Source organism: Phalacrocorax aristotelis, chromosome 9 (assembly GCF_949628215.1).
Source record: "Phalacrocorax aristotelis chromosome 9, bGulAri2.1, whole genome shotgun sequence".
NCBI lineage: Eukaryota > Metazoa > Chordata > Aves > Suliformes > Phalacrocoracidae > Phalacrocorax > Phalacrocorax aristotelis.
In genome coordinates, this window is record NC_134284.1 from 9,177,631 (window position 1) to 9,201,349 (window position 23,719).

Here is a 23,719-nt window from a genome sequence, read left to right on the forward strand (position 1 = left end):
GGATGAGTGGTAGAAAAAAGTAAGTACATAAATGCAGTCATTGGGATGGTTATTTGGTACTGCTGGGCAGGTCTATGGATCTATAGACATCTAGATCCCACACAGACGCAGAAGTGGGTATAGACAAATTCAGACGCATGGTTTTTGGCCTTTATAACGACAAAGAGATTTCTAGGAAAAAAAAAAAAAGAAGGTATTCTGGTATAAATTTTTAAAGTTCTAAATCAGATATGAAGCTTTTGGCAGGTTGGCCAAGTATAGAATTGAATAGCAGCGTACAATCAAGAAGCACTGACATTTTCTTTTCAAATACTGCATCTGTAAGAATGAGGAAGGGTCATGTAGAGAGCTAGTATGGTAGCTGAATGTCTTCAGCTAATGTTGACACTCATCAATAAGTTTCCACATCGATGATATATACATGTCACGTGCCAAATGTCTTTGACTGATATTAACATAAATGGGAAAAACCCAAGACAACACCAAGTTTCTCCTATCTTTGTCACTGCTAAGTGTTTTTTACAGAAGTATTCCTTGAGACCTGTGTAAGGAGAAAGGGTTTCTTCTGTGACAGCAGATTTTCATACTGAATGACTTCGTATTTTCTGCTGACAGCTATCTGGCGTCAACCACTGTAAGAGCAGAGTACTTTAAGAATTTTTCCTCTTGACTTGCATACGAAAGTCTTTTCCAAGGCTGTACCTTGGACTGCCAACTCTGGACAGATTCAGAGAGCTAAAATGTTTGTGAAATATTTTTTTTAAATACTGCAGAAAGTCTGAAGCAATTTCTAAGGAGAAGAACAAAATGTTCTGCAGGTATGTCCAGGGGTATTCTCTTACAGGAAGATATTGTGGGAAAATTTATGATTTTGTGGAGTCTCCTGTTTTCCAGAGGCAGTTATCAGTCTTTGTAAGCAAAGGATAAAAGTTATGCCTTGCAGGAATAGGTTAGTAACATAAAAAGTTGGGAAAAAGGTCCTTCAGAGGAAAAGAAATCCTCCTCCTTCATCTCTGCTTCAGTTCAGATGTTGATGAACTGATATTTGTCCTTGCTTGTGCCTTTTCCATGTAAGCTGCTCTGGAGAGGTTATTATCTGTTATTTTTCTGGCACTATTTGGAGCACCAAATAACTTCTGGATGGCATACCTGTATATTCACACAGTAGTCTGCAACAGGTTGACATTCATTCTATGAAACGATTTACTAGAAGTGCAACTTAGTGTTTTTCTCCTGCCTTTTCTTCAGCCTTCTCCTCTTAAACTCATTCTATTTTCTCTTGCACATTTTCATCTTTCTGTTCTATTTTCAGTGCTTGTTGGTCTGTCTTTCTGTCCCCCTTTTATCCCCATCCCTTACTTGATTACTATTATATTTGCCCATTTTCCAGCATGTTTTCGGTATCTTCAAGAGAGCTTTGTCTTGTTCCTCCTCCTACGTTCTTCACTTTCTTTTCTTTTTTTTTTTTTTAGGTTTTCTCTTTTTTTTTTTTTTTTTGAGTTAGGCCGTCAAATCTTCCTCCTTTCCATCCCTCAAATCTGTCAAATTCATCTCCTTCCAGCACATTCTGGAACCCACTCCAAGGCTTTACTCCTTTGGATTCATGAGAAGTGCTATGTATCCTGAAGGTAGGAAGGAGGACCCAGAGATGTGATCTTGATCTGGCACTGCAGTACCTCAAAACAGGTGAATATTCTGAGTTAGTGGAGGAGATGCTGAACCAACAGCTAGTTCAGGAAGACAACCAAATCTGAGTTTCACATGTTAAAATCCCATTAATTTCCAACAATCATTAAAAAGATAAAAAGTAAAAAAGGAGAGGAGATGGCCAAACATATAAAACAGCGAGTGTGTAATCTCACACTTGAAATGGATATTGTATTTTAATTCTAATACCTACACTCTGATCATGTAGGTAATGTCATACCTTATCTGGAGACATTTGTGGAGCAATTCTAATTCTCTTTAAGCCAAGCTTTGGTACATGTTCCTAGTACCTGTTTAAGTAGAGTTTCTTTGAAGAATAAAAATAACCTCAGAACTCTCATAAAGGAACTTTAAAAAGTGAATAAAAGTACTACCCAGGTAATCACATTTTTCTTATTATTTTCTGGCTGTTGCAAAACAGTGTTGATTTTAGGACCAGAATTTACAAACACTTCTAGATCATAGTTGGCAAAATAACAATGTATCTTAGTTCACTGTGCTGGAGTTTGAAAACCTCTTTGTCCCATCTCTGTGACGGTGCAGAACTTCCATGATAATTGGAAAGGAGAACCTTGGCCACTGTATTATGCAGGATCTAATCTTCCCTCTTTTATAATATAAATATCTAATTGTTTCTGAATAAAATATATTGAATGTGAACTGAGATCATGTGCCTTTCCTGAATCTGCAGGCAGGCATTTTTTTGTCTCTGCACTTGCTCTTAGCTCTTCCTACTATCTGTATAGCGAAAGGTACAGGATTGTTTGTTGTTCTTCTCTTCAAGGGTGAACTGTAAAGGAACTTCACTAACACTCTAATATCAATGCAAAGGCAGGTACTGAAGCAACTTTTCAAAAAGGCCAGACCCAATGAACAAATGTGTGCCAGATGAGGTGTACACATTTTTCCTTCTCTTTTCTTCTGATCAGTTGGGTGTGACTGAGCAGAGGATTGTATGGTTGAATAGACAAACAGAAACCAATGCTGTGCAATCATCTGGAAATACAGGCTTGACAATCAGATACGAGAGACTCATCATCTTATCTGGAGTTAGTAGGAAGAATGGATCCAAAATAGAAGCTTAGTAGAGCTCCCACTATCTTTTCTTCTCAGTAGGACAAATACCAAAGCATCCACTGATTTTGGTGGTGCTATCATGTGTATTGCTCTCAGTTGGGAAATTTTAATACACATCTGTAGAATATATGTGTGTGTGTGTGTGCATATAGTCAGCCTGCATTAGGTAGGAGCGAGTGCCAGTTGCCTAGTGAAAAACCAAGCAGCTTCATTTTTCATGGCTTCTAAACGTGTGTTGCAGGAGGGGCTGTTTCTTTGTTTTTAAAGACAGAAAACAAACGGGGATTTTCTTATGATATGTGAACAGATACATCTTTTCTAATCTTCAGGTTGTGCTCTTTGATATGATCCTTCAGGCATCAGTTTTAAATCTCCCATTAACATTAACAGGAATTGTTGTACCTCAGTCTAAAAAAAAACCTTGTATCTTTTTTTTTTTCCTCTTGGTGATGTAAAAGGTCTCCGAAACCCCTACTTTGTATATTTGGTTATATACCCTTGCAGACTCTCTAAAATGCAGTGATCTCAGGATAGTTTAGAAGGGTTGGTGTTGTCTGTTACCATGTTATATATGAAAGAAAGTTAAGGCACTTAAACATTCCAATAGCAGCTCACTCAGTGAGCAAAGTAATGAAGGTCTCTTCTAGTCCTCTGACATTAGACTTTGAGCATTCCAGAAGGCTACAGTGACCAGTGCCTTCTAACATTGGGTTTTAAGGTAGCATTTTTAGAACTTCTGAGAGGTAATTTGTGCAAAACAAAATGACTTAGAAGAACATAAGCAGTTCAAAATAGCAATTCCAATTAGTTATATTCATTTTCACCAGTCCTGCAGGTCAGACAAAATGAAAGATTTCATATCAGTCTTACTGATCGGATGTAAATCATTTTAAAAACAATACTTTTGCATTGAAGTTTTTAAACAAGTATTGAGTAGTCACTTGTCCAAGTTCTATGGCAAACCAAGCTCACACCCCTTTTTGTTCCCTGTGGAGCTCAGAATAAATGCTGGATTGGCAGCCTAAAAACAAATGGTCTGCCACCGAACCATATGAAAGAGAGACCTTAGTGTCATGTGTCCCGGTCTTGACCTGAAGAAAAGGATAAGCTTCATATAAGTTCTTCCATGGTGTTTTGATGGAGATAACCAATCAGGTTGCAGTTTTAACTGGGATAAGTGTTTGCTGGAATCACATTACCAAGGCCAAACAGCAGCTACAGGCAGGTAACAAACCTTCAGCCTCTTAGAGGTGAGAAATGAATGCCTGTATGTAGTTGATAAAGTATTTTTAAAGGGCCTGTTGCTTTTAGGAGGAAAGTAACTGCAGTAGGACCTGTTGTTAATGTAGATCTCAGCTACAGGGCCTTGAAAAGACAGGCCCTGAAAAGCAGTGTTTATTTAAATAGTGTAGCTGGACATATACTAGAAGTCATAGTGAAGCAAACTAGCAGAATTTAAGATTTTTGTTCAAAATCAAAATGCTGTTTTCCAGAAATTGATATTTCGCTTTAAACTCAAATACACTTGCCTGCTCTCCCGCTCTCATACACAAACATGCACACACACACACATACACACCCCCACACATTTCATAGTTTTTCTCAGGATGCTGTGTGAGCCATACATTATTGACTTGTTCCTTCTCTTTGAAAGAATATCTGCCCACACAGTTAAAAAACAATTGTCTGTAGGCTTTGTCCTCTTCATGCAGAAGTGTGTGGGTGAGGAGTATTTATCCCAGTTGTCCCAGTTGTAAACTCAAGTAAATAACTATCACTTCCCTCAGTGGAGATGGATTCAGGAAAAGTATCAAAATTAAAGGGAAAATGAGAGTTTCCAACCTGAGAGGGACAAAGGAATGTGGTGAATTCCCAAGATCATTGGTGTGTTTGCTGTTTCTTCCATCTCCCATATTAAGCATGATTTGTGTCCATTTGGCAGAGGTTTTGGACGATCATGCTGCTTGCTAACAGCTATTGTAGCTGGACTCTGAGTTGTGTTAAGTTTTGGAAGGCTAAGTACTTGTTACTGAAAATGGGTACATAGCTTTCAGACCTCTTTGTACACATCAGACTCCCTAAGGACAGCCCTTTCAAACCCCATGTTGCAAATAATGTAAAGCAAATTGTTAGCAGCTTTGTGGTAAAGGAGGATGTTTCTTCCTGGTAGTCCTTCCTCTCTGTTTCACATTGCTCTTTCTCACAAGTCTCTTTCTCTGCATATGAGGGTGGCAGAACGTAGGTTTATGGATAATTGAGCTTGCTGCTTGTTTCCTGAGGAGCTCCCACAAACATGTTTTTAAATCCTTGAATATGGGTCGCTGGCCATGAAGTTGCATCTATTTGTCTAATATATGTCACTTTTTTGCATCTACACTTACCAGTTTTTTTCTCCAGAGTGAAATTCATCCACTGTTTTGTGTTTGCTATAAATACACATCTCAGCTGTATTTCTAGCCTTTGTGTCAACATTAAAATTCCCTTGTTCTATGTTTAGCTTGAATAATTACCAAACCATTTGCAATTAGAACTCTAGGATATGACCTCACACTGATTTATTCCTTCGTTTCTTTCTGTATTTAATATATTTCAGATACTGAAAATACCAAATCTTTGTCCTTTTATTTTGATGTTTATCAGTAATGGAAACATTCCAAAACAATCAGCCAAATACCTATGCTTTGTTCATTTATTGCCTTCTCTGAAGATAAATTGACTGTACTCAACTCTCTTCAGCATTTTTCTTCACCTAGATATTATTGCCTTGTGCAGCCACCCCAAGGTGACTGTTATCACTTAATTAAATCCTTGCACGCTGGGAAGAAAAAACAACATTGTTCGTTCATAACCCCAAGGAGGTGTTTTTTTTTTCTTTAAGCCACTAAGCTTTTTCCCTGTTTTATTAACTTATTCCTGGCTACAACAAGACATACTTTGCTGATGAGCAAAAGGTTGTATTGGCTTTTTATTTTCTGGGTAAACTTATCTTTTCTCTGGGAAAAAAATGTGGGCATTACAACAAAGCAAAAAAATGGGATCTCTCCAAACCCTGCAATTCTAGTAAAGGACTGTGTAAACATCAAGCTAGTAAAGAGAAACAGGGGAGTAGCAGGAAGGAAATGAGAAAATAAAATGCAAACATAAAATTGGAACAAGACAAAAAAAAGTAAGATGACGTGTATACACACAGAGAAACTACTGCAGTGCTAAGGGAAAACTGGCATAAGGAATAGCATTTTTGAAGAGAAAAATATATCAGGGCTCTTTATGTTACTGTCTAGGGCAGCATCTTTTTATTAGCCTCTCTCTATTGATTTTAGACTACATAACATGGTGCTCTTGCCTTTACCTTTGCATTTTTTTTCCATAGTGCACAATCCTACTTGAAAACTGTTAGAGGAAATATTGCAGATGAGCCATTCATTGAATATGTGAGACCTGTGATTTGCTTTTGTGTTGTTTTAAGCACAGTGCTTCATATGAGAAAGTTCACTTAAAGCAGTGAGTTGCCAGAATATGTACAACAGTTCAGCTGCCTTTTTGCTCATTTCTAGTCCATTAAACGAAGGATCAGAAAACAGGTTTATCTGCTCTAAAATTTGGGCTCAAGCAACCATATGTATTTGTTCATGATGCTAAATCATTTTGCCACCTGCTGTGTTCAACAAGCATTTACAAATAGTAAATGCTATTTAAAGCTGTAATATTTGCAAGAGCAGTTTATGCTGTGATATCATTTGTACGAGAAGCATAACATTTTAGTATGTAATAGGAAAGAGCTTTTAAGTAGTTAGATAATTGTGATTCTTGAAATATTACTACTTGTAATGTGTAGGCTATAATTATTGTAGGTCATAGACAGCAGTATAAGTTTATATGTGAACTGCAAAATATTGATAGATTTGTATGGATTTGCTCCAAATCCAGCATGTCTGTAGTATGTATCAGTAGTTAGACTATGGAAATTCCCTATTCATGATAAATTTTCAGCCTAAATTCTGGGATTTCTTTTTGTTCTGTGCATTTAAATTCTTGTCTGTAGCTTTCTGAATCAAAGCATTGATTTTACAATGCTTATGAAGCTTAAATTTCTCTTTTTTAGCAATAACAAAAATCTTCCAGTTTACCTTCACAGAGTCTAGGAATGCTTTCCAGTCTGTGTGTAATGGATCTGCCATCCACAGTTATTTTAACCTATATTCTGTGTTTTTATCTAATCTATTTTAATTTTGAGGCCTGTAGACTGTCTGTAGGTCTATCTGCACACCTTAATGAACATACCACAAAGGTATCTGAAGCCTCTTTTATTGGGAATAAAGGCAATAATGAATTTAGCAGTTATCAAGATTTTAGATTTGGTTTGGTTTCGATCACTTATTAGAGAGTGGTTTGGGAAAGACTAATTCTGCCCTGAATTAAGTTTTCATGTCAAAAGGGTGAGATTCTTCAGAAGGAGATAGTTTTGGCATCAGTGACAGCTTTAGCAGTTGGCTGTAGTCAGAATTTGATATTTAAATTTGGGACACTAATTTCAAATACCTATAGTATGTACATACTTTCTATTTACTTTCCAAAACTGGTTTTGTCAGACTTTTTCCCTTTTCCCCTAATTGGAAATTCTAGTTCTACATTTGTTGTATTATATGATTTTTCATAAATAATTTCAATATTAGTTTGTGATATCAGTGGGTGGCATAGTGACTTTATTGCAGGATTGGGAAATGGCACAGGAAGCTTGTGAGGGAAAATTTTATTCCAACAATATTTTGCTAGAAATATATGGCAAGATATATTGCAGTTTCAAACAAGGATGCTTTAAATTTTTACACACTGTGAATGTCCATCTTTTAGGGTCAAAATCCATTCTGAATTTCTAAGCACTCTGGTGTGTTTATTTTATTTTCTGTTAAAAATGTAATTTATAATAAAACCAGTTAGTCTTAAATACCATAGGAAATCACCTCTAGCAAGCTGAATTGTAATCCTGCTAAGGATAGTACGAAGCTGAAAATGCTGTTTAGATTTTAAACCCTAGTCAGAACTCAAACAGTCTTTCTCAGATGTGGAAAACATTTGGTTATATTTCTGTTGCAGTTATTTTGTGTGTGTGTGTGCTTCTGCTCTTTCCCATCTGGTTTCAAACCAGAATCAGGGAAGAACTGATAAAACACCATTTCTTTTTCACTATAGTGACTGAAAACAGATTGAAGAAATTCAGATAAATGTCGGAACTCGTTAAAGCATGACCACTTAAATAAATTTAAGTTGGAAGCGTTGCTGCCAATTAAAATGGCAAATTTACATGCAGAAGTCTGTCTATGCTGCTTTCTGTGTTGTATGTCAGGCAGCATGTTCATTTGGGCACGGCAACGGAACAGAATCTGAGCTGGGAAGACATTCACACAACACCATAAAAAGCACTGACAGCATCTAGTTGCCTATTTGATAGGAGAAGGGGTAATGGTTTTAAATGAAAAGAGGGTAGATTCAGACTAGCTATAAGGAAGAAATCTTTTACAGTGAGGGTGCTAAAAGACTGGAACGGGTTGCCCACAGAGGTGGTAGGTGCTCTGTCCCTGGAAACATTCAAGGTCAGGTTGGACGGGGCTCTGAGCAACCTGATCTAGTTGAAGTTGTCCCTGCTCATTGCAGGGGGTTTGGACTAGGTGACCTTTAAAGGTCCCTTCCAACCCAAACCGTATGATTCTGTTTGAGTCTGGTGCAGGGCAGTTTTCCAGTGATTTAAGAAAAGGGAAAAAGATGCCAAAAAAAGATAAGCTACTGGGACAAATAAAAATCTACTTGAGGAAATTCTTGTTTGTATTTTATTTTTTACAAAAAGGTTGAATTTAAACTTGCACTAGAAGTTCTTTCAATGATGCGCCACAAGTAAGACTTGAAAGTACGCTGCATCAGGGAGAAGAGAAGTTGTCAAAATGCAACGTTCAGGACCTCCAGCTAGCAGGAGCAGGAATTCAGAACCGCACAATAAAGATGCCCATATAACTGATGACAACTGCCTGCGATTTAGACAACTGAGTAAACGTGTAGGTATTGCTTAGGGTCTAGAAGACGACATTGCTCAAGGTAGGAAACAAGTGCAGATACATGTGACTTTTTTAATGGAGCAGAAAGAACAATATCACAGTGGAAGCAGGGAAAGCTAGGATACTACACTCACACTGTGTGTTTAAAGCATCATAGTTAGAAGAAATTAAAAGTATTTCCTTGGTTTTCTCTGGGTAGTTGTGAATAACAAGAAAATGGTGCTAATGTTTAGCAAGAGGAGTTTTCTTTCATCAGTTCCATTGATAAATGCAGTTTTACCACAGTCATCTTAGGGAGAGACTTTAACCTTCAGGTCTGTTACAAATTGGAGTGAAACGGATAGTAACAGTGTGGAGCAATCATGTCAGTTCCTACTTGGGACACAGGATACAACATATAGATTGTTGACATGTGCAATAAATAGCATTAGGGTTGGTGGTGTCAAGACTTATTTGGGGCTCTTTAGATAATGTGGCATGTGGATTATTGGCACAACCGACAGCTACTGTACTCTGCAGTGTCAAGGAAATCTTGAGCACTTTTTGATGAGCAGGTTATTGATACATCATGCTGCAGCTGCTCCAGGGCATATCATGGTAGTGTGGCTGCCCTACTAAAACCCTGTGGTAAAAATACAGAGGAACATTTTCACACGGTTACTGTGAAAGTGTCTTTAAAAAGAAAAAAAGATATTCTTGGTGGAAGCCTTGTGTTTATGGCTTCTCCTGGTGCTATATGGACGAATCATAACCCACTCCCCTCTCCCCACCCCAGAAAACAGGTTTTTATTATGGAAATACAAACAGACCCTTAATTGTCACAGCAGTCAGAGGTGCCACTATAATATATTAGCTTGTATTTAAAAAAATAATATAAACCTTTTTCACTGAAAGAGCTGCTCTGTGCTGTTGATATGCTTGGATTTATGCAATGAGCTGGTAAACAGCAAAATCCATACTTATCTTTACCTACACAGGCATTAGAGGTGAGCTAGAGGAAAAAATTAATAAAAAGAAAAAAAAAAAAAACAACCAAAAAAAACCAGGAAGGCAGGCAGCAAGGGAGGGAAGGATGCAGAAACACAGTGTTTCCTTACAGCCTAGGGTAAGATTAGAGTCCTGTTGATGGCAGAGCTACATGCTGTCTTCTCACCTGGTCTCATATTCCAGCTGTGAAACAGAAGTGGAAGGTCAACATAGCAATGGTGTTTCGTAGTGACAAACTGAGCTGATTTCATTCATGAAATCGTTCTGGACCAGACCTCCAATTACATCAGGATAATGGATTTTCACATAAATGTGCATTCCCCACTTTTGTGTGAAAGGTACTTTTGGAGTGAAGCAGTGTAACCTCAAAACCCTTGAAGGAAGTACTGCAGCCCAGCATAGAGGAATCAGCTTCACTGTGTAGAATGCAGATGTAGCGGATAATTACTTCAGGGGAAGATTTTTAAATATTTCTATTATTAATGAAGTCTCTAACTTGTTTCAGGAAGTTGCTTGTTTTTCTGTTAGTCCACATATTCGCAGTACTCCTGTGTTCCCTGCTCTTGACTGTGCACAAGTGAATGGAAACCAAATCTCCTATGGGTACCAGAATAGTGCAGCACAGTTTTCCGTAGATTTCCATCTTGTCTTCTATTGACTTTTGCGTCTAAGTTAGTGCAACCTGGTTGAGGCTTTTTCAGTGCACAGGCCATTTGTAAGGTCTCTGCTTTGTGATGTTTAATATTATAGGAACTCATAGTCCAGCTTTTACTGCTGCAAAGGCTCTCACAGGGTCTCATCTCCATTATCAGTCTGTTTTCATCAAACCTGTAGGAATTCTCTGAGACCTCTGCCTGCTGTCAAATCTAGTAAAAACTAGCCATGGATTGGAATGCTGTTAGTAGGGCAGACAGACAAAGGCATGCTGAGTAGAGGAAACTAATTTCAAAGTTGGAAGAACCACCTCACAGTCCAGACCTCAAAGGGTTATAGTTTTGTGGGCTTTTTTTTTTTTTTCCATGCCTCTATAAACCCAGGTTCTGATTTGTACCAGTCCACATTCTTCTTGTTTCAGGGGTCACAGGACTAAGAAGTCAAGTGGCAGTAACAGTTCTGGAGGCTTTTATGTACCAGTCTTTACTGGAAAAGCAAACGGCTGCTTTAATTTAGTCCAGCTGTATATGGATCTTAGAAGATTTCAGAGTGGACATCTGTGGAACTGCTCCACACTCCCGTAGGTGGAGAAAAAATTGGGATAGCAAATGGATCTCCTGCATTAGTACAAGGATTAATGACAGCTGGAGGAACTCTCAGCTGATTAGGACCAGGTTCACTCTTCTTTGCATTATAACATGGGATAAGAGGCTGAAGATAACATAGGTTTTTCTTTTTTCATGTATCTGCTAAGGGTTGCAGTTAGAAAAAGCACTGGATTGAATGAACTTGAGGTTTGTTCTTAATATTTGGAGTTCTTATTATCTCTATATTCCATTGTCTATAAAGTATTCTCAACATGTTCTTCTTTCAAGAAGAGTATAAATCAGAATGATATGCTAGGCAAAGAACTCAACTCAATTTCTCATTCAAATCTATTTTGGTTGTCTGTATTGCCATCTAATAGATTAAATATGCTAAACATAAGCCCCTCATCCTGCTCTTCCCTGAGCACAGCCTCTCTGCTTCATATGTATGAAATTGTGTGATGCAAGTGAGAACACATGTACTTAGTTCTGGGTTAGAGGTCTAATTCTAGCAAGCCAATTGTCAGGATCAATCACCAGAGCATCTGAGTACCTACTGAGTGCAGGTGTTGTTTTAAGAGTGCAATTAACTCAATATCACAAATTCTTCCCTATAATTTTTTCACCTAGTTGTTTTGGACAACAGACATTTAGATAACTTTATCTGTTTACTTTCACATAGTGTCATATTGTGTAGATTGAAAGAAAAGCTAACCAAACATGCAGATATACAACGAATATAAGATCAATTTGAACGGAGCTTACATATGCTGAAATAGTAATAAATAACACAAAAGGGTTTTGAACTTGTGGCTTTAGAAACAAGAACATCCACAACAACGTTCCCACAATCTGTTGTGCTTGTAAAGGTACTTCTACCTGCATAGCATTCCAGCCAGATCAGGTTCCCACAATCTCGTACTGTGTGGTCTGAGGTGCAGGTCTGGGGACTCAAGCCTCATTCTGCCAGCTCTCACCATTTGTCATAGCTCGGGCTACTGGGCCACCTTACTCTTTCAGTTTTGGCACTTACGGTAGAGAACGTTATGCAGGTGCATACAGTGTTAAGTCCTTTACTCAGGGCAGCACCTCTCGGTTCACAAATGCATATGTGATTGGAATATTTGTACCACCAAAGCGCAGAATCCCCTTGATATTCAAATCCTATGTATCCAAAGCAAAGCCAGTCCACAGCCAGGTATACCCTTAATCCTGACCTAAAGCAATCACATTCTCAGGGTGAGAGATATGTAAGGTGATCTCTGTGTGATAAGTCTCATCCTAAATAGATATAGTTGCTTGTAGTAGATGGCGTGCAGTTATTGGCATCACAATCTGCTGTCCAAACAGTGCGGAACCAACAGTGGGAATCCTATATAATTGAAGGGTAGTATCTCATCAGGAACTGGCATCATAAAGATGAAAGGTCAGTGCTTTAATACACAACTCCCACAAAATTGAATTTTAATTAAGTGCAACAGTGTTGAATCCCTCCCTCAGGAACCCTTTTTCTCCCTTTTTCTTTACACTAATATATAGAGCCCTCCTCTCAGAAAAGAGAATAGCAAAGATAAAGTATAAATATTCTGCCTAGTAAGATTTTATCTTCAGGGGTTTTCAACAGTGGTTAGTATAGCATGTAATAATGTAAATCAATGTTTTGTTTTAGTAATTAATCATTTATGCAGAAGAATGGACAATGAAAAATAGCATTTGTCAATGAGAACAGCACTTTTTAACCTTTATTTTTGATGTGTGTGTACCAGTGGATCCCAAAAATTGTCCATTGGTGGTTTAAACACTGTGTGGTGAATTTAAGTCTATAGACAGTAAGCTTACTTTTCTCAGTTACCTTTCACAGGCCCTTCAAACAGTTCAGGCTGAAGTTGTTCAGAATGAGTAGTTCAGATTGTCCAGATTGGTTAGTTCAGCTTTCAGTTTGAATTGTTCAGGCTGAAATCAGTCAGATGGAAGACCACAGACTGGAAATCACTGATACGGACGCAGGGAACGTACAGTTTACCAAACGTCTTCTTGCAGTAAAACTAAGTATAAAATTGTCTGCATGTCACGAAGAAGATTACTGTATTGCTTACCATTTTCCACTTGTGCCAAAAGGAGCAAAGAAAGTAAACTCATACTTCCTATCTCTTACTAGTGGGTACTGCTCGCCTTTATTGAAGAGTGGTTGCCTCCTCACCATCACTGGAAAACAATTCAAAAGCTTCATATTGTAACACGTCATCAGACAGTTAAAATCTTAATGCCGTGGAAGCCTAACACGTAAGTTAAAATAACCTGTGCAGCCAGCTGCCTTCAACAGAGCTAATGCTGTACTGGGTAAAGCATCAGACCACTTCTAACAAATAGTTTAATTCCCTCAATGCACATCCGTGTGTCTTCTACAGGAAAATCTGCATGAAGAATTTCAGCAGTTCAGCCCATCAATTTAGATGAGTTAATCAAACAGAAGCATCATAATGAGCAGAGATATAGAGGATATAGCAAAACAGTGCAAGTACTTGACCAAAAAATTTCACAGAGATAATTAAAGATCATCTGGCTTCTATCAAGTAACTCAATTTTGTTGTTCTTATCTGTATTTTGGCTTTGATACAATCATCTGAAAGTTATATAAAGGGGTTTGCCAAAAAAAAAAAAGGTATCCTGTGATTGTGATAAACTGGGTGCAGGATAAGTGCAAGCTGCCTGTCCTGGTTTTTTTTTTTTTTCTTCACATTACTAAGCCTCACTCTTTCTCTCTTCTAATAGCATTGCAATATAACCCAAGGATGTTTTTTTTTCTCCTACTGTGATGACAACTTTTCAGCAAGTCTAATAGCTTTCATGGTGCAGTTTCCTCTATGCATTCAGGATGGTTTGGGGTTTTGCACCAATATAGAATGGCCTTCTAGAAAAAAAATAAATTCCTATGTACGAGGCAGGGATCCCTAAAAGTAATTTATTGCTTTTGTATATAAAAAAATTGTCAAACTCTTGATCTCTGATTTTTTTCTTGAACTCCCATTACTTAGATATTTGTAATCTTTCTGTGAGTCTCAGGCACATGTCTGGTGTTTGTCAGTCTATTGTCAGTGAATAAACCTGGGAGTACACCTTAATAACTCAACTGCCCCCTTTAAACATTATTCTTGCCTCTAAACTTTTCTCCTTTATACTCTCCACTTTTGCAGTGGTTCTGATCTGGAACAAAATCTGTTTTTTCTGATCAAGTAGTAAATCTGCCCCTGCAAGTTTTTGCCGCTTTGGTTACATACACATACTTATTCTGTAAGTCTGGTGAAAGAAGCATCAAGGGAATCAGTAAAGTTTACTCTTCCTCCTTAGTTTCTTGGCTTCAAGCTATAAAGCAGACCTCCTTATTATTGACACATTTAGTTTTTGGCACTTCCTTGTTGTTATAAATTGCATCCTGACCACAGGAGCAAAGAGCACGAAGATGACAAATTAGGAAGCTGGCATCAAAGTCCATTCTAACCACATCCTTTGAGCTTGTCTGCTTACCTCATCTTTTTTACTGTAGTTGTTTTGTTGCCAAATACATGTTGCTTTGTTGCCAAATACGTGCCATTAATTCATAAGGAGTCTATGGTCAAGTAGCCATATAACCATTATGGTGGGCTGTGATTGAAAATATGGCAGCAGTATGAGAGTTGAAAACAGGGTTTTCTATGTGCTTGATGTTGGGATTTTTGGTAAAAATCTTGTAGCCCAAGGAGCACTGCAACAACCCCTATGCCTTTTTCTTTTATTTAGGCTTTTTGTTTGGTTTTGTTTTCTGGAAGGCATTAAAAAGACTTGAGAAAAGGAATAAAGCTTTTAGGGGTTTTTGTAAGTCAGTAGATGATCAAAATGTAGTTGCTCATTTTTATTCATGTGTATCAGATACATCCCAAGTAAAATCCTATTTCCAGGAATAATACTCCAGTTGTCTCAGTACTTAACTGTAAAAGCCCAAAGTCAGATTTTCTACCTAAGTAGTTATGCTTTTGTATATTTGTTGGTGCTGCTGGAGGATATTGCCTGATATCTTAATAGTGAGAGCACAGTAGATGGGCACTGAGGCTTTGAATCAGTTTTCTGTTACCCACAGTTTATGCCATTGATTTTATTTTAAACTCCATCCAAAAATGGTGGCCATGTTGAAATGAAACTTACTTTTTTGTTGCTGTCTTAAGTAAATCCTGGTTTTTAAAGCCATGATGTAACACAATAGAGAAATTCTGCAATGATGTTTATTATAAGAGAGGGACTATTTGCTTTTGTAAATGTCAGTTGTATCCAGTACTGCCTCTCTTTTAAAAAAAAGAGAAAAATATTTTTGCTGTTATTGAATGTTGTATATCTAATTGGTGACAGGCTTTGTCCTCAAATTAATGCTCAGCTCTAGTTATAATACCATTATGTCATAACAGTGAAAAATTCTAATTAAGATGATCTGTTTGCCAGGAAAAAGTTTAGTGTATCAATTAATCTGTTTTATTGGGGGAGTATTCTCCTCCCCAGCCCCTATCTCCGGATCAGAGCCTGAATGATGAGAAAAACATCACAGATGCATGCTGCATTGGACAAAACACATGCATGCATTTAAATCATGTATATCTTACTTTTTACTGATGTAATTGTGAAATATGTTCTTTTTGCATTCATAATTAGGGGGTGGAACAGATGGTGAAAGCTTAGTTTAAAATAATCTGTCATTAAAATAACCTAGCCTACTGGTAATTCTTCACTCTAACTGGAGTTTAGGTCAGGGTGACAGGGGTTTTTGCAGCACTGGAATACACTAGAAAGAATTAGGGACTTCGCGGATAGTATGAAGTATAAGGATATTCTCTAGAAGGACACTGTAGTAAGACTCCAGTGAATTAAATTTGCCTGTAGTAGGAATATGCAAAACTGACTGGGACAAAATTCCTCTGACAAATATAAATCCATTTAGTACGATGCATTATACATTAGTGCATATTCGGTCAAAGTAGTACAGTGGGTTTCATATCCTGAGAGGAAATAACCTCACTATTCTACAAATACTGTAACAGGCACTTAGTATTTTGGGTTAAAAACCTGTGCTTTACATTTTCATATTATTCTGATGTCAGAGAATATAAATTATAGTTATTGGCATTATTATTCAGAGGTGCTGTAGCTAGTGACTTTTGCATCTGAATCTCACTTCCTTCATGTCTACCACATTGACTTGCTGGTATGTGACAAAGGAAATCTTATATCAGTCCTGTCTGGCTAGTTTAGAACAGTTTTCAGGATAGGAAAGCTAGCTCAATAAATCAGATACTTGCAGGTCTTTAAAGCGTTTATTCTAGTGTCTCCTCTAAGATTTCATTCTCTAAGAGCTTTGAAGAAAGCATATAGATTTCAGCATGGTATTATGATAAATCTTCTCGAGAAGGGGCAAGCATTAACATTTGTGTCGGTTCTTTTTCATCTTAATCCAACCTTGGTTAACAATCAGAAAATTTTACATCGTGGGTAAGAAGATGTAATTAACCCTTTGACCCCAGAATCTTAATTGGCGCCTGTTGAAAACAGTGGGGCAGTTAAAAAAAAAATTAAAAAGTAGCCTGTGGTGACTGAAACAGGATAATACATAATGGTTTTTCTGAAATCAAAAGTGCTAGGGAACTTCAGCTTTTATCACATTTTGCATAAAACCAGTAAGTGTGGGTTGAAACAAGAAGTTGCCAGCCTTCCTTAAGTTGGATCATGCTCAAAACTGGCATTTGGGGTCACCCTGACCCTTTTTCAGCTGCCACACTAGGTGGGATAGGACTGAGTTTATGACAGTCCACTTCATTTATAAAAATTAAAAAGAAATGAACTCAAGAATATTTTCCTAACAGAAGACACACTACCTTCATATTCATGGCCTCTGCTTCAATGAAAATAGGACATTTTATGAAAAAACAGGTACCTTTGCAGGCCCTATTTCTCTATTATAGTTGATGATATCCGTGGAACATCTGAAACAGGAACACTGTCTGCCTTTGAACTACAGTGAAACTGTGGAGAAATTCTGGCTGTAAATTACACTCTTGCGCTCATTTTAGAAGAGATTTGAAAGCTGAACACATCCAGTACCCTTCTCACATTTATTGTGTCCTTAGTTATACATAGGTATATGAATAATACTGCCAGAGATTTCTCATTAAAACAAAATTGTTTGTAAATAGGTATCACATACTCTTCTTCAGTACATAACATAACCTCTGTTATGTCGCCTGCCACCTTCTCTGAAGGCTGCTGCTCTCTTGGCATGCACAAAGGGCATACGCTTTATGAAAAATTGAAAAATTTCAACACGCATTACTTAAATAATAAATATTCATAAATAATACCTATGAATAACGAATGAGACAGTCCTTCAGAACTACTGTTTGACCTGTATAAGGAACAACAACATTGTCATAAAAGTGGTCCATCTCAGCCCTTTCGTACTGGGGGGAGGAATTGCCTCACATTGGAAGGTGGCTATTTCTCCCCCTATTTTTATTGTAATTTTTCTTGGGCATTAGGACTTGAGCTTAGTACTTGGGGCCTTTGTATTTTGGGCATGGAAGTACTTACCTGTTCCAGTAGCTATTAACAAGTGGCTTTTTCAAAATATGATTAAATAGACCTTCTGGTTTTGTTCTGTTCAACAAAATGTTGAATTCAGTCAGTACTTGTACCCGAGCAGAACTTCAGGGAGGAGGGAAAGCAAATGGAGAAAGGGGGAGTGACCATGACTTAGTAGTCTCAGTTGGCGTAATAAACTAATTGTATGCTACAGAAAGTGACTAATCACACAAGAAGCCAAAGGAGTTGTGGGTGTGCTGCATTGGCCCTGCCAGTCCATCAGCGGTGCCTCCTTAGTACCTCCCTTGTAAAAGTAGGAGACAAAAGGAGTAGTCTTCCAGAAAGAAAGAGAAGAAAAGGGTAAAAAATTAAAACTGCTTAGCTGAAAGGAGAATTTCAGTCGATGGCATGGAGAAGTAGCAAGTGCTTAAGATGTCTAACACTTCTCACTTTAACATTCTTCCCACTTGCTGATGACTTTCCAAATGCTAGCCATGAAGGCCGAAATTTCTTCGTACAGTTGTGTTGACCAGAAATCATTTTATTTAGTTATATTTTTCCAGCAAAACTGATTTCAGCCCATTTCAAGGCAGCACTGAGGAAAATATTTCCGCCTAATCAGTACTAAAAGCTTTCTTCAAAATTTTATTTCATTAGGAAGCCTGAATTCCTAGATAAGATCATACATAGAAAATAAGCAGGAAAGCCATCAGTGACTGAGAAAAGTATTTTTTGCTGTTCTTACAAAACTCTATCCAGATATGCCAGATAATTACACAGTAACGCAGTGTACTAAAGAGAACAGATCGTAAATGTGCTCCACCTGTATGTAACTCTCTCAAGTAAAAGCAAGGGTACCACGCTAAAAGCCCAGAAATGTAAATAACTGAGAAGAGGAAAGTTGTTTTCATATGATACATAAATAACCTGTAGAACTTCTTTCTTCAAGATATCATTGAGCCAGGAACATAACAGGATTCCAAAAACAAAAACAAAAACAAAACAAAAAAAAAAAGTCTTAAGCACACTAGTTATAAAAATAATTATAAGGAATATCAGCTATCATAATCACGCCAACTAGTAACAACCTGGGGTTAGAAAGAAACTTCTAGTAGGCTTGTCATTACCTATATAACCATTATGCATATTTCAAACACTGTTCTGAAGCATCTAGGTACACACTGTCAGACCCAGGAAAACTGGCCACAGCAGGTAGGCTGTTAGTCTGATTCAGTATGGCAATTTATTGTTGCGTGTGGAGAATGGCGTTCTACTAAGAACGCCATAGGTGGCCAGAGGATCAGGGTGACGGTTCTCAGTTTTATTTCTCCCAGAGGATTAAACCAATTTCCTCAGAGGAACATGGGACAGAGCATTGGGAAAACTTAAACCAAGACCTTTAAAGATTTACTCTTCGGATCTTTCTGTGACAGGGAAAGTGGATAGTAGCAAAAGAAATTATTCATAGTGGAGGAGATCAAACGTGTAAAGGTTTTGATTGTCCTTGTATGGATCTAAGTTTGAACTTCACTGTTCCAAATTTTTCACCTGTTATTGATGTTAAAATTCAAGGAACTGATGTTAATCATTTGAAAAGAAGTGATGATGATTTATAAGAGGCCATAAATGGCTTGCATAATATAAACGTTTTTACATGAAGGAAATCTATGCAGATTTACATTTTTATTAATTCATAAATATAAATTAGAGTCTTTCTTTAATGCGGTGTCTTTAGTGAGGGTTTGTTTTCCAATATGTGGTTTATTCTTTTTAGAAAACACAGATTTTTGAACTAGTTCCACCACCTACTACATCAGAGAGGGGTGAACACTTGCCAAAGCTTCTGACCAGCAGTGTGTTAGAAATTAATCAAGAAGCAGAAGAATAAAAAAATTAAAAACCCTCAGAAATCACTGTTCCATATTTGAAAAGGAGTGAAATCATTACATGACTTTGTCATCATAGATCTCCATCAAATTTGTGTGCATCTCTTATTTTTTCTTCCAAAACCAGGTTGATCTCTCAAATGCTACAGTTACAATTTTACTTTACACATACCTTTATCCCAAGGGGATATTTGGGATGGGATTTTTTGGGGACTGTTTCTTGTTCATTCCAACATTTGGGGTGTTTTAACATTCTAATTTCTGGAATTTTGTGATTTTACTTTTGCAAGAGTGAATGCTTGTTTGCCAGTAATAAGCCTCATAAAAAAACATAAAAGTAAAGGCACATATAGTGTATGAAAGGCAGTTACTTCCTGGTGAAGATTTGCTCTTATTCCTAGAGGTATATTCCCGTCTTGATGTGCAGTGATTTACTCCATGTGTCAGTTTAGAATATGGTCCTTTGTTTATTAACTGCACTCATGTTTCAAAAGGTATGCATTAATCTGGGTAGTCGTATTTTGATTTTTGCAGTTGCAATGGAAATCACATCCAAAGACTTGAACCTGTCAAAATAAAATCTGATCTAGAGTTTTACACCAAAGGGATGAAATTCGAAACATTTCTGTAGACCTAAGCTGTAAACATATTTGACAGTAATCTGCTGATTGGCTTTGTTTGTTGTCTCACAAAAGGAAAATGGTGGGGGTGTGCGTGCACGTGCGTGCGCGTGTGTGTAATCCTCAATTAATTAACAAATTATTGAGGTCCACAGTGGTTTGAGTGATGGTAGGATTTTATTTTCTCTTTTTCAGTTTTTGGAAGTTGAAATTCTCTGCTTTGATTCTGGGGGATGGGGAATATCTTCTTACATACCATTTGAGTGGAAGGTTCTTTGTTTTCATTATTTATTTATTCCTGTAAAAACCTGAAGAACATTTTATTTATTTTTCTGTATTTCTTCTGTCATGCAAATGAGATAAATTTTATACAGTATATGGCAGATGTAGGCAAGACAATACGCCCTTGAACTTCAGAACATACTCATATGTGGATTGTTAATATGTAGACAGAATAGAAAGGAATTGTCTAAAGGATTCAAATTAAAAACACTCTCCTAGAAATCGGAACGTTTTCCCCAATTTGCTCTGTGATGGCTTTGTTTGAATCTATTTCTATCTGGAATTTAGAATTTTTTGTTAATCTATTAACTTTTTTTTTTTTTCCCCTTTACTCTGTAGTCCCTGGATGGATTTGTATTTGCACTAAATCAAGAAGGAAAATTTTTGTACATTTCAGAAACTGTCTCCATCTATTTAGGCCTGTCCCAAGTAAGTACATGCTTCCAATTCTAGAACATAATTGTGTATGATGCGTCTTCTGTTTATCATTCTTAAAGAAATAATAATTTGGTTTCTGTATTTTGTGTGGATTATTGAATTAGTTATTTAAAGTTGCATCTGGTTCATCCTGAGAAGTAATTGAAAAAAGTATCTATCAGTGTTGGATGTTGAGATAAGACAAACTTGTGCCTGAAAACTTTCTGCCATGAAGAGTCATTATTAATTTATTGAGAACAAATGAAGTTTCTTTTCTCAGTTGTTTTGAACTTTAAACCTCTATACCTGATAGGAAAGGGACATACTAATAGTACTTCCCTTGTGTCCTATTACTGGATGTTTATGGAGTACCCTGCATTATCCAGGGAGCTGACACAATGACAGGGAGTCATTTGGAGTCAAGAAATTCTGAAACAGACCATTAAAATGTCTTGCAGGGAGGGTTCCAACAAGGACACATTTTGCTGCTTTCACAAATGCTCACTAATATGAAAAGACAAATTTATAAAACATAATAGTTCAGATTTTTTTTGCATTTGATTGCTGACAACTGTTTTTCAAAGATTAAAAGACAGGAAAAAAGTGGGGGGAAGTTGCTCGTTGATGCTTTTTCCTAATCCTGCAGCATTCAGAAATGTTTAGGAAAGAGCTTCTTTCTGCTTGTGCTTAAAAATGCAGCAGAAAGATTTTGCATGATGATTTTCAGAGCAGGATAATCTACTTCTATTGCAGTCACCCTGACAAGAAAAAGAACTGAGATAGTATTTATTTCACCTCCTTTAAATTGGGACCCATATTGCTATGAGTAGGCAACTATTAGCACTGGCAACTGTCATTTTTGCTGTACCCCAACAACACTGAAATGGGAAATTTTAACATTTCGTGCAGAAAAAGACTAATTTTAAATATTATCTAGTAAGAATCCGAATAGAGGTTCATTAAATCCTCAAAGAACATGCAGGCAATTGGCTGTAATAAGTTCAGTAATTGTTATTTTGTGCTGGCTTTAGGAAACCAAATGATAGAAATGGAAACAGAGCTGTTTCTCACTCATATCAGTATTCTTGTCTCTCATTAAAGTCCCTTGTTTTGTAATAGACTTTAATCCCTGCCTTAATCTGTTTGGGAGTTACTATCAAGAATCTCAGATTCTGAAACTGGTGCGCCACCATGTTGCTAATACAGTAAAGAATCGGAACTTTAATGTTTATTATTGTCTTATGCTCATATTAATCTGTTTAATGCATAGTATCCAATGAAGTTTAATAAGCCAGTAAAGAAGAAGGATGGATAATTAGTTTAAGCAGGTAAATGCTAATTAGGAAACTCCTGAAAGGCATCCATTATACACTAGCTTAAAACAAATTTTACAGCCCTGGTTAGTGGTGTAATCCAAATTCTGTCAAGGCAACTGCATTTTCTGTAATTGAGATGTGTATGTTTGCTTTGCATAACAGATGGCTCTGTATGCTTAGACTGATAGCTAGGAAAATAATAATTGCATTATTCTGGCCAAAAGAATATTAGCTCTTGGGTTTTGGCCATTTCAGTCAGTCCTCCTGCCAGCACAGCATATGCACATATATGGATTGGATTTTCAAGGAAATTGATGCATCTGGAATAGTGTGGCCATCTGAAATATCATCTGTTCAAGAAAAATTTGGCTTTAACCCTATGCTAGTCTCTTGTTGAAAGCATTTGCTGCCACTGTCTTTTTAACTATAGGAGTTGGTAAATCTTTCCTTACTCTGAACTTGTGTCATGTTGTTAAGACTTTACACTTCATCTTGATCCCCATATACATTTCAAGCAAGGGTTCCAATAAATAAAGCAATTGTCTTTGCGTGTTGGAGTATTCGATATATCAGGACAAACATTTCCTTGTGTTCGCTACTTGAAAGCATTGATGGAAAAAATAACAAAAATCAGAACCAGGGCTGTGGATTTTAATACAATGACAGATGAAGTCTACTGAGATCTGCTAAAATATCTGTGATTTTTGCTGTTCTTCTCTTCTGTCTTTATGGAGACATTTTGTATTTCTCAGACCTATTGTATTTATATTTTTAATATCTTGGTTTTTTGGTATAATATTATATAGTTCTGTCTCTTAATAATTAAAAAAACCCCGCTGTAGCTACTAGTTACTAAATCACTATTCAAAGTGTTATTTGTTACATAAAATCTTAGCAAGAATATCCATAAAACCATTTCGCAAACTCTACATGGAAATTCTACTGTTTGCACTACAACGACCTTAAAATACTAGTGAATTCTGAATTTCTGGAATGGTGCTATGTGGTGTTACACTTCTTGCACTGGAAGTAAACATTGATAGGTCCCTATCCTGATACTCCCCAACTATATATTTACATAGAGCCTCTAGGTAATTTTGCACTTCAGAAAGTCTGGATGTACATTATAAGCATTTTTATTTGAATCATCTTCTTCAAGTGCAGACTCTGGAATCTTAATTTCTGGTCAGATGACTTGGAGACTTCATCCTTGTTTGGTTGGGGTTTGTTTTCTTTTTTTAAGTAGAATGCATGGAAATAACATACAATATATTTTGTACTTGCAAAGCAAAATCTCATGTCTCTTAGCTAAAGTAAAATAGTCCTTGTACAGAATCTCAGCAGGTGAGAACAGTTTTCCATGGAACGCAATTTTTCTCTTTTCTGAACACTGAGACCAGTGGTACAAAACAAATGGATGGTGATGTTCTAAGATAGCTGCAGGGCTAATAGTAAAGAAATCTGATAAAACAATATCTTGGGAGGTAGCCTGGCAATGATCATAATAAAGTTACTCCTGGTAAAAATACCAGTATATTTGAA

The 23,719-nt window shown here is 37.0% G+C and overlaps 1 protein-coding gene across 2 annotated transcripts in view; it reads left to right on the forward strand.

The window, feature by feature from the left end:
• Positions 1 to 23,719, forward strand: part of NPAS3 (neuronal PAS domain protein 3) — a 628,153-nt gene that overhangs the window by 417,003 nt on the left and 187,431 nt on the right. For both annotated transcript variants that reach the window (XM_075103333.1, XM_075103334.1), the window contains one exon: positions 20,784 to 20,873. In XM_075103333.1, the coding sequence (XP_074959434.1) occupies positions 20,784 to 20,873 (90 nt within the window). The remainder of the gene's footprint in view (positions 1 to 20,783; positions 20,874 to 23,719) is intronic.